Below are 17659 nucleotides of genomic sequence, written 5' to 3'. Positions count from 1 at the left end.
AATGTACCTTGTGTCCTTTTAAACAGAACAGCAAAAACAGATTTTACTTTACTGATACAAAGTATGTAATGAGTATAAACGAGGTGGTGTAGGTCTCGCCAAAAGTAGAGAGAGCTTTAATGGGGAAGGTTATGCTCAGACAACTACTGATTGCCTAAGAATCCACCATGATTCTAATACAGTAATGGACAGCCTAATGATTCGGTTGTAAATAAGAGTTGAGCAAAAAAATTAGCAAAACCCAGGTCCATCTCAATAACACTTCTCTGTGGTCTCCGACCAGAGCACTGCGAGCCTCCTACTACCCGCGGAAGACTTTGCGTCTCTTCTGATTAGCATGCCCCCGCAGCGCCATGTGTATGTCGCACCACAACATAACGTTGCGGGACCTACTAACCTAAATAGGCACCGTGGATGCTCAAAGTAGTACGGGGCTTGCAGTGCGCTGGTCTTGCAACGTGACCACCGGTCCAGGGTCCCACGAATCTTTTAGCCATACTCTAGTTTACATATTTCATCCATGAGAAAACTGGCACCAAATTTGTATGGTAGAAGCCCTTCATAGTCCCATTGGGTATAAAATAAGCCAATTCTAAGAGAGGCCCGTCTTTTCACTCTGAAAATATACACTGCGTGTTTGAGGCAGTGTATTAATCTACACACAAAAATAAAGAATATAAAAAAAAATACAAAATAAAAAAAACCACCTACTTCTCCTCATTTTACACCACAACATCTCTGCGAAGTCCAAATCTCCGCGTTCTGTTATAAAAGACTGGATGGAGCTGTCCACTGCGGCCGTGTCGCTCTTTACTTTCTAGAAAAGAATAATGGAGTAGAGTCAGCCTCACAAGTCATTCACACACCGCTCCCGCAATACAAAGAAACTGGTGTGATTGATCATCGGTCTGCTGGTTACTGGTCAATCAAGGTGTCTCTCCTCGCTGCCGGTCTGGCTGCATCTTCTTACTAATTTGAAATGGCAAAAAAAGGGGACGGGGGAGGGGTTGGGGGTGGGTGAAAAAAAAAACAAACGTGCAACATTTGCTCAGCCATAACAATGTAACCAATTCATCCATTGTATGATTAATTAATTAAGAGCTGGAACAAGTCCTCCAGCGCTAGACAGGATATGAATGACAGCAACGTGTGACAATAATGTGTAAATACCCATAGCTATGCTCTTAATGGGGTTAACTGGAATATGTCCAGCACTGCAAGTGTTAACAGGCCCACTCAGCACTTAAATGGCTTAGTCACCTGTTTAAGAGCCGTGCATATGAAGAACGGCTGAACGAAATTAAGTGTCCGCATCCATCATGTGTGCAGCGAGACTGCGCCATACATAATACATGAGCGGAGCAGGATGACTGGGAAATCATTTTATCGAGGCTGTTTGGATACCCTTCAAGCCTCAGGAGTAAATCCTCAGCAGTCTACAAGCAATAGACCTCGACATGAAACTATTTCCCCCCAGGCCCGCTTGTTGTTCGTGGCTTTCTATCAATTTTTATTTAGGTTTCCTTTTTATTTTATGCACCCTCCGGCAACGCAGCTGAATTGTGCAGCCGCAATGTGCATCACTCAGTGTAATTGCCATGTTTAATAATTGCAATATTACTCCTGAGTATTACCTACAATGTACAGCCAGGAGAGAAATCGCTTTATATTGACCTTGTCAAGGCGCGCGCGCACACCTTCTCGGGGCTGGAGGAAGAAAATCGGAGCCGTTCGGTAAATCATTCATATCAAGTGAACTCACCTCTGCTTCCTTTTTAGAAGATGAATTATTAACTCCATCTAGTTTATTCTCTAGCTCTGGGAGAGGAAAAAAAAATGATTATTGTGCTGTGCAGCAAATTACAGCCGGAAATTACATATACAAATGTAAATATTCAGCCTTTATAGCAGGAGGGTGATGGTGTTCATAGGAAGCGCATGCTTTTCTTGTAGCCTCCGCATAGGTCACAGGTCAGCGACACTTATGTCAAGTTTGCATATAACACGGATCATACATGAAATTCACAGACGGTGGCGATTACACCAAACACGACACTCGGGGGAAAATAGTGGAGCAATCTCCCAAATGCTGTAATAGCTACAGTACACCGGGCCACTTAGTAGGGATCAGTAGATGAAAGGAACTTGTCAGCACTTTTCCCCCTTTTACATGAATGATGCGGTGAACTTCTGACCGCGACATTCAAGAGGAATGATCCTGGGGGCGCACAGTTGCATGCTGATTGTGGGGTGCTGATAGGCTGCCATACTGAGGTCCCCAGCTGCCGCCATGTTGGTACTCCTGTTAAGCCCAACCATCGGGATTTTAACTACATAATGCCATACAGTGGTACTGAGTACATAAAACAAGCAATCAAATACAGGTTCTGATGAATGATGAGAATGATCATCGCTGCATCCGTAAAATACAGATCAACATATAAACTGAACTAACATGTATGGCAACACGGTAAAGTCAATAATAAATTGAAACTCAAGAAATATCGTTCTCCAGTCCCCATACCTCCCCCTCCCCCCCCCAAAAAAAGCAATTTAAAAAAAAAAAAAAAAAAACACGATGAAAACAATGTATGTAGCCCAAAATTAAATCAATAAAAACATCAACTCGCCATGCAATAAACAAGACTTCATACAGACCCATCCACTTAAAAACAAAAAGTTATGGGACTCAGAAAATGACAATTTAAAAAATAAAAAACTACTGTATAAAGATTGGCATCACCGTGATTGTAGTGAGACAGACAATCATGGCACAAGGTCATTTTTATCACATACCTGATCATCATAAAAAAACAAAACAAAGAAACAATAGTGGAGTAATAAGGGGGGGGGAGGGGTCACTATAGTTTGGGTAAATTACTGTATGTGGCAAAATTAATGGTGTCATTCAAAACCTCTAATTGTCACACACACACAAAAAGAAAAAGTTAGGACAAAATTGTCCATAACAGGAAAGGGTTAAAGATATGGAAGGGAAGAGAGTCTTCTAAAAGGACAACAAGGGCTAATGTAAGGCTACATAGATGACAGGAAAAAATAGCAACAGTCTGGTTTTAAAACTTAATTTTATAGAGACTCTTTTTAGGAACTGACTAGTAAAAGTTATGTGAAACCGTGAAATCAACACAAAAAAATAAACAAGTAGCAGATAGTTCAACTCCCTGTTTGGGAAGAAAATATTTATAACATTTGTCACACCTTATGAAAGGATTATGTGAAAAAATAAAGAGCCCAAATCGCTGTCTGGGAGAAAATATTAATCAAATAGGGCTAACTTTACATTGTGTTCACATATACATGGAATAAATGGCGCTATAATAATAAATAATAATAAATAATAATAATAACATATAGCATGCAAGTGTAGCAGCTGGCTATTTGCCACATATTTATATATATATCTAACAATCTCACCAGATATTGTATTCCTTCTCCTTCTACAGTCTCCAAAACGGGAGTCCTGGTATTATCCCTGTCAGTCCCTGTAATTAGGCCGATCCCGGCACCCCAAGACTCCCGCCCTTACCAGGGCAGTCCACAGCTAGCCCTGTCGACTAGCCAGCTGTGCACTGACCCTATGTGCCTCCCGACAAGTCTCCTCAACACCTTGATACATCAGGGGAATGGCACATGTAGTCCCTATCAGGAGTAACTGGGCAGCATATCCCTCCACCCAGGTGTTGAACCTCTTTTTAGGAACGGACTAGTAAAAGTTACGTGTTAAAACCGCACTGTTGCTATTTTTTCTGATCCTATTGCGGTGCAAACGGTGGTGGGAGATTATTTGTAGTGCTTCTCTCGCTATATACACATAGATGGCCGGGCCAAAACTCTGCCCACACGTGGAGCCCAATGGTGGCCAAACATCCATCAGGTCTCACCCGCATCTTTTCTCATTTTACAAATTGCTCTTTAAGAGATTGATGCCACAAAATATTTCTATTCTTTGACCAAAATGCTGTATCTGGAAGACTGATGTTGGCTAACAGGCATAATAGCTAGCAGTTTGTGGGGATCAGTAGAGATCCCCTAGTACATACGGTATATGGCGCATGTCAGGTGGGGATGTATGGAATGTGCGAAGGAGCAGAGCCCCCCACATCATTACCCGACCTGATGCATCTGCCAGTAGCAGAAGAACAAACATGTGGCGCTGAAGTTGAATACTCCAATTCACATATTAGCATTCAATAACTAAGTGCAGAAACTAATATAATTCTGATTCATCATTATGGCCAATATTACTGGCACTACTGAATGTTAAAAGGGTTAGTCCGAAGTCAAACTAAATTTAATTCTAAATTTGGATTTACTACCATAATCTAAGCTATTTTCTCATTTACTTGTATTAAAAATTCCCCACAGTTCCCCAACTACACGATTTTATTTTTTTTGTACGCTCCCTGTGTAATGACTCTTTGTCTGAGTATCGCACTGCATGCTGAGATACCCAAAGGTAGCTTATCAGAGTAGGGGGCTGCAGTCATTGTCACAGCCCCTGCACCCTCCCTCAAAGGAAGGGTCAAAGATCCAGGGGCTGTGCTTGTTCCTCCTGTGTCCTTCCCTGCTGGATCTGCACAGTGACCGTCTGCTCTGTTGTCGGCTCAGATCAGTAATATGTATCAGCCAGCAAGAGCGGTGTCAGAATACCCGGCGTGCAGGAGACTAGCTCTGTCTCCACTGGTGATGTTCCTGGTCTCCTGCATGGCAGGTATTCTGACACCACTCTGTTGCCAGCTGATTATTGCTGATCTGAGCCGACAACAGAGCCGACGCCGTCACTGTGCAGATCGCACCGTGCACAGCTCGCAGGGAGGGACACAGCGGGGACAAGCACAGCCCCTGAAACAAGAGTCACTGATGACACTTCCCTTCAGGGAAGGGGCTGCCTCTGCCTCCATGTTTGACGACATTTCGTTTGACTATCCCAGCATGCACTGTAATACTTATTTCTCACTGCAAAATGCAAATAAATGTATGTAAATTATACAATGTGATTTTCTGGATTTTATTTTTGATATTCTCTCTCTCAATGTTAAAATGAACCTACCTTTAAAATTATAGACTGTTCATGTATTTGTCAGTGGGCAAACGTACAAAATCAGCAAGGGATCAAATACTTATTTCCCCCAGTATGTATGTATGTGTCTATCTCATTAGTAAAGTCAGATGACTACACTCAGTGAAGTGCAAGGACACAGATATTGCTTTCATTTTAACTTGGTGAGATTTGTTTATTTTTAGGAGATAAAAGATGTGGCAGAATTCATGGCAGACTTATCAATATGACTGCCTAAGTGCTTTGTCAGAAGTGTTGCTGCCTCCTGCTTGACTGATGACTCCTTGGCATGAAGTCACACAGCATAGAGGCTGTTAGTCAAGCAGGAGGCGGTGGCACTGGACAGGGAATAGAGCTGGAATGACAGATGCTTCAGATTTTTAGCCTTATTTGCCTAGAAATTCAAATGCCGATTTCTCAGTAACTGAGGAACACACTGGCCATGAAGAGGTATCGCTGGACCTGTCTTTGAAAGGGCTACACGCGCCTGTATAAGTAGTTAGAAGTATGAAACCCTGCTGACAGATTCCCTTTAATCTACTACAGGAGCACATGGCGCTGACCTACAGGAGCACATGACGGCTTCGCATTTTCTGCCTTTAGAAGATCTATGCTCCCAGCCTTTTAGCTTTCCTGCATGCTGTTGTGCTCCTGAAGATTGAGTTTGGACCTGCAGCATGGCTACACTGCTCTGTCCTGTGCATCTCATGCTGTAAATGCAGGCAGTTTTGTGTCTATAGCAGGGGTGTCAAACTGCATTCCTCGAGGGCCGCAAACCAAGCGTGTTTTCAAGATTTCCTTAGCTTTGCACAAGGTGCTGTAATCATTATGTGTGTAGGTGATTAAATTATCACCTGTGCAGTACAAGGAAATCCTGAAAACATGACCTGTTTGCCGCCCTTGAGGATTGCAGTTTGACACCCCTGGTCTATAGCATTGGAGGAGTGCAGCGATCTGACCAGCTTCAAGCAACAGCAGGAACTGGAAATCTCACACAGCTGTCAATCAAATAGCAGTGATAACTTCTGACTTGAGTCTCGTTTATAAAAAATACCTTTTCCTAATATTTGAGAAACATTTTCCATTTTGGTCTGTTTATATTTCATGAAGTTTCCCAGGCAGTAATAGGTTCTTTTTAAAATATCCTAATTATACACAGTTGGCACATAGCCCCTTATTTCTAAGGCTGTGTGCACACGATGCAGATTTGGTGCAGAAAAATCTGCTGCAGTTCTGCACTAAATCTGCATCTCCTGGCAGAATCTGCAGGTGCGTTTTTTATGCGTTTTTGATGCGTTTTTTGAGCACAAATCTGCACAAAAAACGCATCAAAAAACGCATCAAAAACGCACCTGCAGATTTCTATTATGGAGGGGTGCAGAAACGCTGCAGAACTGCACAAAAGAAGTGACATGTACTTCTTTGAAATCTTCAGCGTTTCTGCGCAGATTTTTCTGCACCATGTGCACAGCTTTTTTTTTTTTCACATTGATTTACATTGTACTGTGATCACAGTGCAGTTCTGCAGCGTTTCTGCTGCAGAAAAATCTGCTGCAGTTCTGCACTAAATCTGCATCGTGTGCACATACCCTTAAGATTGCTATAATAAAGTTGAGCAAAATTCTATTGGGGACAGAACATGACAAATTAAAAGAGTTTTTCTTAGTCATATGTAGTCACCATGTAGAAGCTCTTGAACAAGTTCCACAGCCGATTTAGTCTCTAAAGTCTCCGGCCACTCTGTTACTCCCGTTTTCAGACCTTCTGCCAAAACCTGCAAGAAATAGCACAGATTATATGTATCTGTCCTTCTGGTATTAAGTGTTTATCCATCTATATGCAGACGCCGTCTCCTCCTGGAATAACCACAATAATCCCACTTCTAAAATAAGTTGCTCAAAAGGTAATTTTTTTCTGCTAAGGCTAACAAGGTTAGGAAACATTGTAGGGTATAATGTATACAAAAGAAGAAAAATGTCCAGCTCCACCGAATCCGTGAAGATAACATTTCTTTTTTCACAAACGGGTCAAGTGAACCAATGACTTTTACCTCTATATTTTTAATTCTCTTGAGATTTTGTTATTTGGTAAGAGTGTGTCAGAGAATGCAAAATGTGAAGAAAAAAAAAATTCTAGATATATATTTTTTAATTGATTTTCAAAGTTCAGAAAAAGTGCGAATTTCGGTGTTGCCTGCCTTCACATTTCTCCTCATAACTCAGGCTAGAAAAGAGATAGAGAAACAAAATAAACACCATTCTACTCAGAAATGTATGGGCTTTCACCAGATATGTCACAAGAATATCTTTGATAATATTCTACCCATGCGAACGCAAACGCAATATTTTAAAACGCATTTCTGAAGAAAAAAAAACGTTTAACCCCTTCATGACCCAGCCTATTTTGACCTTAAAGACCTTGCCGTTTTTTGCAATTCTGACCAGTGTCCCTTTATGAGGTAATAACTCAGGAACGCTTCAACGGATCCTAGCGGTTCTGAGATTGTTTTTTCGTGACATATTGGGCTTCATGTTAGTGGTAAATTTAGGTCAATAAATTCTGCGTTTATTTGTGATAAAAACGGAAATTTGGCGAAAATTTTGAAAATTTCGCAATTTTCACATTTTGAATTTTTATTCTGTTAAACCAGAGAGATATGTGACACAAAATAGTTAATAAATAACATTTCCCACATGTTTACTTTACATCAGCACAATTTTGGAAACAAAATTTTTTTTTGTTAGGAAGTTATAAGGGTTAAAATTTGACCAGCGATTTGTCATTTTTACAACGAAATTTACAAAACCATTTTTTTTAGGGACCACCTCACATTTGAAGTCAGTTTGAGGGGTCTATATGGCTGAAAATACCCAAAAGTGACACCATTCTAAAAACTGCACCCCTCAAGGTACTCGAAACCACATTCAAGAAGTTTATTAACCCTTCAGGTGCTTCACAGCAGCAGAAGCAACATGGAAGGAAAAAATGAACATTTAACTTTTTAGTCACAAAAATTATCTTTTAGCAACAATTTTTTTATTTTCCCAATGGTAAAAGGAGAAACTGAACCACGAAAGTTGTTGTCCAATTTGTCCTGAGTACGCCGATACCTCATATGTGGGGGTAAACCACTGTTTGGGCGCACGGCAGGGCTTGGAAGGGAAGGAGCGCCATTTGACTTTTTGAATCAAAAATTGGCTCCACTCTTTAGCGGACACCATGTCACGTTTGGAGAGCCCCCGTGTGCCTAAAAATTGGAGCTCCCCCACAAGTGACCCCATTTTGGAAACTAGACGCCCCAAGGAACTTATCTAGATGCATAGTGAGCACTTTGAACCCCCAGGTGCTTCACAAATTAATCCGTAAAAATGAAAAAGTACTTTTTTTTCACAAAAAAATTCTTTTAGCCTCAATTTTTTCATTTTCACATGGGCAACAGGATAAAATGGATCCTAAAATGTGTTGGGCAATTTCTCCTGAGTACACCAATACCTCACATGTGGGGGTAAACCACTGTTTGGGCACATGGTAAGGCTCGGAAGGGAAGGAGCGCCATTTGACTTTTTGAATGAAAAATTATTTCCATCGTTAGCGGACACCATGTCGCGTTTGGAGAGCTCCTGTGTGCCTAAACATTGGCGCTCCCCCACAAGTGACCCCATTTTGGAAACTAGACCCCCCAAGGAACTTATTTAGATGCCTAGTGAGCACTTTAAACCCTCAGGTGCTTCACAAATTGATCTGTAAAAATGAAAAAGTACTTTTTTTTCACAAAAAAATTCTTTTCGCCTCAATTTTTTCATTTTCACATGGGCAGTAGGGTAAAATGGATCATAAAATTTGTTGGGCAATTTCTCCCGAGTACGTCGATACCTCATATGTGGGGGTAAACCACTGTTTGGGCACTCGGCAGGGCTCGGAAGGGAAGGCGCGCCATTTGACTTTTTGAATGGAAAATTAGCTCCAATTGTTAGCGGACACCATGTCGCGTTTGGAGAGCCCCTGTGTGCCTAAACATTGGAGCTCCCCCACAAGTGACCCCATTTTGGAAACTAGACCCCCCAAGGAACTTATCTAGATGCATATTGAGCACTTTAAACCCCCAGGTGCTTCACAGAAGTTTATAACGCAGAGCCATGAAAATAAAAAATAATTTTTCTTTCCTCAAAAATGATTTTTTAGCCTGGAATTTCCTATTTTGCCAAGGATAATAGGAGAAATTGGACCCCAAATATTGTTGTCCTGTTTGTCCTGAGTACGCAGATACCCAATATGTGGGGGTAAACCACTGTTTGGGCGCACGGCAGGGCTCGGAAGGGATGGCATGCCATTTGGCTTTTTAAATGGAAAATTAGCTCCAATCATTAGCGGACACCATGTCACGTTTGGAGAGCCCCTGTGTGCCTAAACATTGGAGATCCCCCAGAAATGACACCATTTTGGAAACTAGACCCCCAAAGGAACTAATCTAGATGTGTGGTGAGGACTTTGAACCCCCAAGTGCTTCACAGAAGTTTATAACGCAGAGCCATGAAAAAAAAAAAATAATTATTTTCTCAAAAATGATCTTTTAGCCTGCAATTTTTTATTTTCCCAAGGGTAACAGGAGAAATTTGACCCCAGAAGTTGTTGTCCAGTTTCTCCTGAGTACGATGATACCCCATATGTGGGGGTAAATCACTGTTTGGGCACATGCCGGGGCTCGGAAGTGAAGTAGTGACGTTTTGAAATGCAGACTTTGATGGAATGCTCTGTGGGCGTCACGTTGCGTTTGCAGAGCCCCTGATGTGGCTTAACAGTAGAAACCCCCCACAAGTGACCCCATTTTGGAAACTAGACCCCCAAAGGAACTTATCTAGATGTGTGGTGAGCACTTTGAACCCCCAAGTGCTTCATAGAAGTTTATAATGCAGAGCCGTGAAAATAATAAATACGTTTTCTTTCCTCAAAAATAATTATTTAGCCCATAATTTTTTATTTTCCCAAGGGTTACAGGAGAAATTGGACCCCAAACGTTGTTGTCCAGTTTCTCCTGAGTACGCTGATACCCCATGAGTGGGGGTAAACCACTGTTTGGGCACACGTTGGGGCTCAGAAGGGAAGTAGTGACTTTTGAAATGCAGACTTTGATGGAATGGTCTGCGGGTGTCACGTTGCGTTTGCAGAGCCCCTGGTGTGCCTAAACAGTAGAAACCCCCACAAGTGACCCCATTTTAGAAATTAGACCCCCCAAGGAACTTATCTAGATATGTGGTGAGCACTTTGAACCCCCAAGTGCTTCACAGACGTTTACAACGCAGAGCCGTGAAAATAAAAAATCATTTTTCTTTCCTCAAAAATGATGTTTTAGCAAGCATTTCTTTATTTTCACAAGGGTAACAGGAGAAATTGGACCCCAGTAATTGTTGCGCAGTTTGTCCTGAGTACGCTGGTACCCCATATGTGGGGGTAAACCACTGTTTGGGCACACGTCAGGGCTCGGAAGTGAGGGAGCACCATTTGACTTTTTGAATACGAGATTGGCTGGAATCAATGGTGGCGCCATGTTGCGTTTGGAGACCCCTGATGTGCCTAAACAGTGGTAACCCCTCAATTCTACCTCCAACACTAACCCCAACACACCCCTAACCCTAATCCCAACTGTAGCCATAACCCTAAACACAACCCTAACCGCAACACACCCCTAACCACAACCCTAACCCCAACACACCCCTAACCATAACCACAACCCTAATTCCAACCCTAACCCTAAGGCTATGTGCCCACGTTGCGGATTCGTGTGAGATATTTTCGCACCATTTTTGAAAAATCCGCGGGTAAAAGGCACTGCGTTTTACCTGCGGATTTTCCGCGGATTTCCAGTGTTTTTTGTGCGGATTTCACCTGCGGATTCCTATTGAGGAACAGGTGTAAAACGCTGCGGAATCCGCACAAAGAATTGACATGCTGCGGAAAATACAACGCAGCGTTTCCGCGCGGTATTTTCCGCACCATGGGCACAGCGGATTTGGTTTTTCATATGTTTACATGGTACTGTAAACCTGATTGAACACTGCTGCGAATCCGCAGCGGCCAATCCGCAGCCAAATCCGCACCGTGTGCACATAGCCTAATTCTAAAGGTATGTGCACACGCTGCGGAAAACGCTGCGGATCCGCAGCAGTTTCCCATGAGTTTACAGTTCAATGTAAACCTACGGGAAACAAAAATCGCTGTGCCCATGCTGCGGAAAAACTGCACGGAAACGCAGCGGTTTACATTCCGCAGCATGTCACTTCTTTGTGCGGATTCCGCAGCGGTTTTACAACTGCTCAAATAGAAAATCGCAGTTGTAAAACCGCAGTGAAATGCGCAGAAAAACCGCGGTAAATCCGCCATAAATCCGCAGCGGTTTAGCACTGCGGATTTATCAAATCCGCAGCGGAAAAATCCGCAGAGGACCAGAATACGTGTGCACATACCGAAACCCTAACCCTAGCCCTAACCCTACCCCTAACCCTACCCCTAACCCTACCCCTAACCCTACCCCTACCCCTATTCTAACATTAGTGGAAAAAAAAAAATTTCTTTATTTTTTTATTGTCCCTACCTATGGGGGTGACAAAGGGGGGGGGGGGTCATTTATTATTTTTTTTATTTTGATCACTGAGATATAATCTATCTCAGTGATCAAAATGCACTTTGGAACGAATCTGCCGGCCGGCAGATTCGGCGGGCGCACTGCGCATGCGCCCGCCATTTTGGAAGATGGCGGCGCCCAGGGAGAAGACGGACGGGACCCCGGCTGGATCGGTAAGTATGATGGGGTGGGGGGGGACCACGGGGGGGGGGGGGGGATCGGAGCACGGGGGGGGAATCGGAGCGCGGGAGGAGTGGAACGGAGCACGGGGGGCGTGGAACGGAGCACGGGGGGGCTGGAATGGAGCACGGGGGGGTGGAACGGAGCACCGGGGGGGGGGTGGATCGGAGTGCAGGGGGGGTGATTGGAGCACGGGGGGGTGATTGGAGCACGGGGGGAGCGGACAAGAGCACGGGGGGGAGCGGAGCACTGGACGGAGGGGAGCCGGAGCAGTGTACCGGCCAGATCGGGGATCTGGGGGGGCGATCGGTGGGGTGGGGTGGGGGCACACTAGTATTTCCAGCCATGGCCGATGATATTTCAGCATCGGCCATGGCTGGATTGTAATATTTCACCCGTTATAATGGGTGAAATATTACAAATCGCTCTGATTGGCAGTTTCACTTTCAACAGCCAATCAGAGCGATCGTAGCCACGAGGGGGTGAAGCCACCCCCCCTGGGCTAAACTACCACTCCCCCTGTCCCTGCAGATCGGGTGAAATGGGAGTTAACCCTTTCACCCGGCCTGCAGGGACGCGATCTTTCCATGACGCCGCATAGGCGTCATGGGTCGGATTGGCACCGACTTTCATGACGCCTACGTGGCGTCATGGGTCGGGAAGGGGTTAATTTCAAAAACTGCAAGTGCCTGCTATGCTCCTAGCCACATCTGTACCAAAATGCAAGTTGGGATCATATTTTAAAAAATAAAACTATTTCAGTGTCATTTTGAAAATCTCTAACTCAGATCTGTTCAGCCTGTGGTGTAAAAGTGTGGGGTGTATATTTACCAAATAATCCATGATTTTTAGATATTACTGTATTATTTTATTATGTTGCAGAGTCTTAGAAGCAGGAGAGGACAGAGGAGGAAGCTTTGTTAGGGCTGAGAATGACCAGGGGTAGACGGTGAATGCAGAGCAGATGACAGGCCGACAGCTCCAGCCTCCAGAGGCCGTATTCACACCAAATATTAACACCCAGGCAACTCCTCAAATGGAGGGAGAAAAATATTCTTAACATCCAGTTCATGTATTGTACAAACCAGGACTACGAAGAGGAGGAGAGTTTGTGAAAACATCGGTTACAGGAAGCAGAACCCATCACAGGGACTCAGCAATACCGCACTGTCATCCCATGTAGTGACACAGAAAAAGACAGTGAAGTCCATGACGTGGTAGAAGGCGGCACAAGATCGGCAATGGATGACATAACTGGTGATGTGACCTGTGAATATGATTGGCGCTGGTGGCGGCTACTGGACTCTCCAAAGATTGTGAAAATGAAGACGTAGAATTGACTTCGTTGCCTCCTTCTAGTCCAGCTCCATCCTTTGTCTATCCAAGAAAACCAGACATTTAAAAAGTGAACAAAAATCAGATATTAACTCAGGTGGAGCCCAACAACCATGACAGGCCGTACATTGCTAGTAAGCGCTTATGGACAAGATGACATTTCACCCACTAGAAGGGACACATTGATGATAACAGGCCAGTGTAAAAACCTACTATTAATTGTTTGATTAGTTCATATTTTATAGAACGAGGATTTAACTTCTGTACCATTCTTCTTAACCCCTCTGTGACCTTAGACGTACTATCCCGTCGAGGTGCCCTGGGCTTATCTGACCCTGGACGGGATAGTACGTCATAGCCGATCGGCCGCGCTCACGGGGGGAGCGCGGCCGATCGCGGCCGGGTGTCAGCTGCTTATCGCAGCTGACATCCGGCACTATGTGCCAGGAGCGGTCACGGACCGCCCCCGGCACATTAACCCCTGGCACACCGCGATCAAAGATGATCGCGATGTGCCGGCGGTGCAGGGAAGCACCGCGCAGGGAGGGGGCTCCCTGCGGGCTTCCCTGAGCCCCCCGCAGCAACGCGATGTGATCGCGTTGCTGCGAGGGTCTCCTCACCTCCCTCCCTGCTCGAGCCCCGGATCCAAGATGGCCGCGGATCCGGGTCCTGCAGGGAGGGAGGTGGCTTCACAGAGCCTGCTCAGAGCAGGCACTGTGAAGCCTGCAGCGCTGCATGTCAGATCAGTGATCTGACAGAGTGCTGTGCAAACTGTCAGATCACTGATCTGTGATGTCCCCCCCTGGGACAAAGTAAAAAAGTAAAAAAAAAATTTTCCAAATGTGTAAAAAAAATAAAAAAAAAATATTCCAAAATAATGAAAAAAAAAAAAAATATTATTCCCATAAATACATTTCTTCATCTAAATAAAAAAAAAAAAACAATAAAAGTACACATATTTAGTATCGCCGCGTCCGTAACGACCCGACCTATAAAACTGTCCCACTAGTTAACCCCTTCAGTAAACACCGTAAGAAAAAAAAAAAAAAAACGAGGCAAAAAACAACGCTTTATTATCATACCGCCGAACAAAAAGTGGAATAACACGCGATCAAAAGGACAGATATAAATAACCATGGTACCGCTGAAAGCGTCATATTGTCCCGCAAAAAAAGAGCCGCCATACAGCATCATCAGCAAAAAAATAAAAAAGTTATAGTCCTGAGAATAAAGCGATGCAAAAATAATTATTTTTTCTGTAAAATAGTTTTTATCGTATAAAAGCACCAAACCATAAAAAAATGATATAAATGAGGTATCGCTGTAATCGTACTGACCCGAAGAATAAAACTGATTTATCAATTTTACCAAACGCGGAACGGTATAAACGCCTCCCCCAATAGAAATTCATGAATAGCTGGCTTTTGGTCATTCTTCCTCACAAAAATCGGAATAAAAAGCGATAAAAAAATGTCACGTGCCCAAAAATGTTTTCAATAAAAACGTCAACTCGTCCCGCAAAAAACAAGACCTCACATGACTCTGTGGACCAAAATATGGAAAAATTATAGCTCTCAAAATGTGGTATTGCAAAAAATATTTTTTGCAATAAAAAGGGTCTTTCAGTGTGTGACGGCTGCCAATCATAAAAATCCGCTAAAAAACTCGCTATAAAAGTAAATCAAACCCCCCTTCATCACCCCCTTAGTTAGGGAAAAATAAAAAAAAATGTATTTATTTCCATTTTCCCATTAGGGCTAGGGTTAGGGCTAGGGTTAGGGCTAGGGTTAGGGCTAGGGTTAGGGCTAGGATTAGGGTTAGGGTTGGGGCTACAGTTAGGGTTGGGGCTAAAGTTAGGGTTAGGGTTTAGATTACATTTACAGTTGGGAATAGGGTTGGGATTAGGGTTAGGGGTGTGTCAGGGTTAGAGGTGTGGTTAGGGTTACCGTTGGAATTAGGGTTAGGGGTGTGTTTAGATTAGGGTTTCAGTTATAATTGGGGGGTTTCCACTGTTTCGGCACATCAGGGGCTCTCCAAACACGACATGGCGTCCGATCTCAATTCCAGCCAATTCTGCGTTGAAAAAGTAAAACAGTGCTCCTTCCCTTCCGAGCTCTCCTGTGTGCCCAAACAGGGGTTTACCCCAACATATGGGGTATCAGCGTACTCAGGACAAATTGGACAACAACTTTTGTGGACCAATTTCTCCTGTTACCCTTGGGAAAATACAAAACTCGGGGCTAAAAAATAATTTTTGTGGGAAAACAAAAAGATTTTTTATTTTCACGGCTCTGCGTTATAAACTGTAGTGAAACACTTGGGGGTTCAAAGTTCTCACAACACATCTAGATAAGTTCCTTAGGGGGTCTAGTTTCCAATATGGGGTCACTTGTGGGGGGTTTCTACTGTTTAGGTACATTAGGGGCTCTGCAAACGCAATGTGACGCCTGCAGACCAATCCATCTAAGTCTGCATTCCAAATGGCGCTCCTTCCCTTCCGAACCCTCCCATGCGCCCAAACGGTGGTTCCCCCCCACATATGGGGTATCAGCGTACTCAGGACAAATTGGACAACAACTTTTGGGGTCCAATTTCTCCTGTTACCCTAGGGAAAATACAAAACTGGGGGCTAAAAAATAATTTTTGTGGGAAAAAAATTTTGTTTTATTTTTATGGCTCTGCATTATAAACTTCTGTGAAGCCCTTGGTGGGTCAAAGTGCTCACCACACATCCAGATAAGTTCCTTAGGGGGTCTACTTTCCAAAATGGTGTCACTTGTGGGGGGTTTCAATGTTTAGGCACATCAGTGGCTCTCCAAACGCAACATGGCGTCCCATCTCAATTCCTGTCAATTTTGCATTGAAAAGTCAAACGGCGCTCCTTCCCTTCCGAGCTCTCCCATGCGCCCAAACAGTGGTTTACTGCCACATATGGGGTATCAGCGTACTCGGGACAAATTGGACAACAACTTTTGAGGTCCAATTTCTTCTCTTACCCTTGGAAAAATAAAAAATTGGGGGCAAAAATATAATTTTTGTGAAAAAATGTGATTTTTTATTTTTACGGTTCTGCATTATAAACTTCTGTGAAGCACTTGGTGGGTCAAAGTGCTCACCACACCTCTAGATAAGTTCCTTAGGGGGTCTACTTTCCAAAATGGTGTCACTTGTGGGGGGTTTCAATGTTTAGGCACATCAGTGGCTCTCCAAACGCAACATGGCGTCCCATCTCAATTTCTGTCAATTTTGCATTGAAAAGTCAAACTGCGCTCCTTCCCTTCCGAGCTCTCCCATGCGCCCAAACAGTGGTTTACTGCCACATATGGGGTATCAGCGTACTCAGGACAAATTGGACAACAACTTTTTGGGTCCAATTTCTCCTGTTACCCTTGGTAAAATAAAACAAATTGGAGCTGAAGTAAATTTTTTGTGTAAAAAAGTTAAATGTTCATTTTTATTTAAACATTCCAAAAATTCCTATTAAACACCTGAAGGGTTAATAAACTTCTTGAATGTGGTTTTGAGCACCTTGAGGGGTGCAGTTTTTAGAATGGTGTCACACTTGGGCATTTTCTATCATATAGACCCCTCAAAATGACTTCAAATGAGACGTGGTCCCTAAAAAAAAATGGTGTTGTAAAAATGAGAAATTGCTGGTCAACTTTTAACCCTTATAACTCCCTAACAAAAAAAAAAATTGGTTCCAAAATTATGCTGATGTAAAGGAGACATGTGGGAAATGTTACTTATTAAGTATTTTGTGTGACATATCTCTGTGATTTAATTGCATAAAAATTCAAAGTTTGAAAATTGCGAAATTTTAAAAATTTTCGCCAAATTTCCGTTTTTTTCACAAATAAACGCAGGTACTATCAAAGAAATTTTACCACTATCATGAAGTACAATATGTCACGAGAAAACAATGTCAGAATCACCAGGGTCCGTTGAAGCGTTTCGGAGTTATAACCTCATAAAGGGACAGTGGTCAGAATTGTAAAAATTGGCCTGGTCATTAACGTGCAAACCACCCTTGGGGGTAAAGGGGTTAAACACTTCATAAATGACAGGTTTAGTGATATAATAGAAAAAAAATGTTACATGTATAAATAGGTGGTAAAAATATTGGTTCTTTTCATCTCGTTTGTAACATATAATTAGGATGAGACTGTTTGGAAAATCACACTGGAGGATGTGATCACCTTTTTTCTTTTGGTTTGTTCAATGCATTCAGGTTGAAAATGCTGAGCAAGTTGTGTTATGATGATTCAGATGGATTTATTCTGGCACTTCGTTATTTGTTTTTTGTGTTTCTTTATTGTTGCATATAAATGTTGAATTCAATAAGTTGTAATTTGAAAAGAAAAAGGGAAGAAACTCACACAAACATAAAATCAGATGATTCAAGGCTTAAAAAAAAAAATACAAATTTGATAGGTCCAAAGTTG

The 17659-nt window shown here is 43.0% G+C and overlaps 1 protein-coding gene across 4 annotated transcripts in view; it reads right to left on the bottom strand.

The window, feature by feature from the left end:
• Nucleotides 1-17659, bottom strand: part of ZWILCH (zwilch kinetochore protein) — a 106336-nt gene that overhangs the window by 28657 nt on the left and 60020 nt on the right. For all 4 annotated transcript variants that reach the window (XM_069766398.1, XM_069766401.1, XM_069766399.1 and 1 more), the window contains 3 exons: nucleotides 6761-6854; nucleotides 1763-1818; nucleotides 712-817 (listed from right to left, as the gene is read on the bottom strand). In XM_069766398.1, the coding sequence (XP_069622499.1) occupies nucleotides 712-817; nucleotides 1763-1818; nucleotides 6761-6854 (256 nt within the window). The remainder of the gene's footprint in view (nucleotides 1-711; nucleotides 818-1762; nucleotides 1819-6760; nucleotides 6855-17659) is intronic.

The sequence above is a fragment of the Ranitomeya imitator genome, chromosome 4 (assembly GCF_032444005.1).
Source record: "Ranitomeya imitator isolate aRanImi1 chromosome 4, aRanImi1.pri, whole genome shotgun sequence".
NCBI lineage: Eukaryota > Metazoa > Chordata > Amphibia > Anura > Dendrobatidae > Ranitomeya > Ranitomeya imitator.
This window is presented reverse-complemented; position numbering and strand designations above follow the sequence as displayed.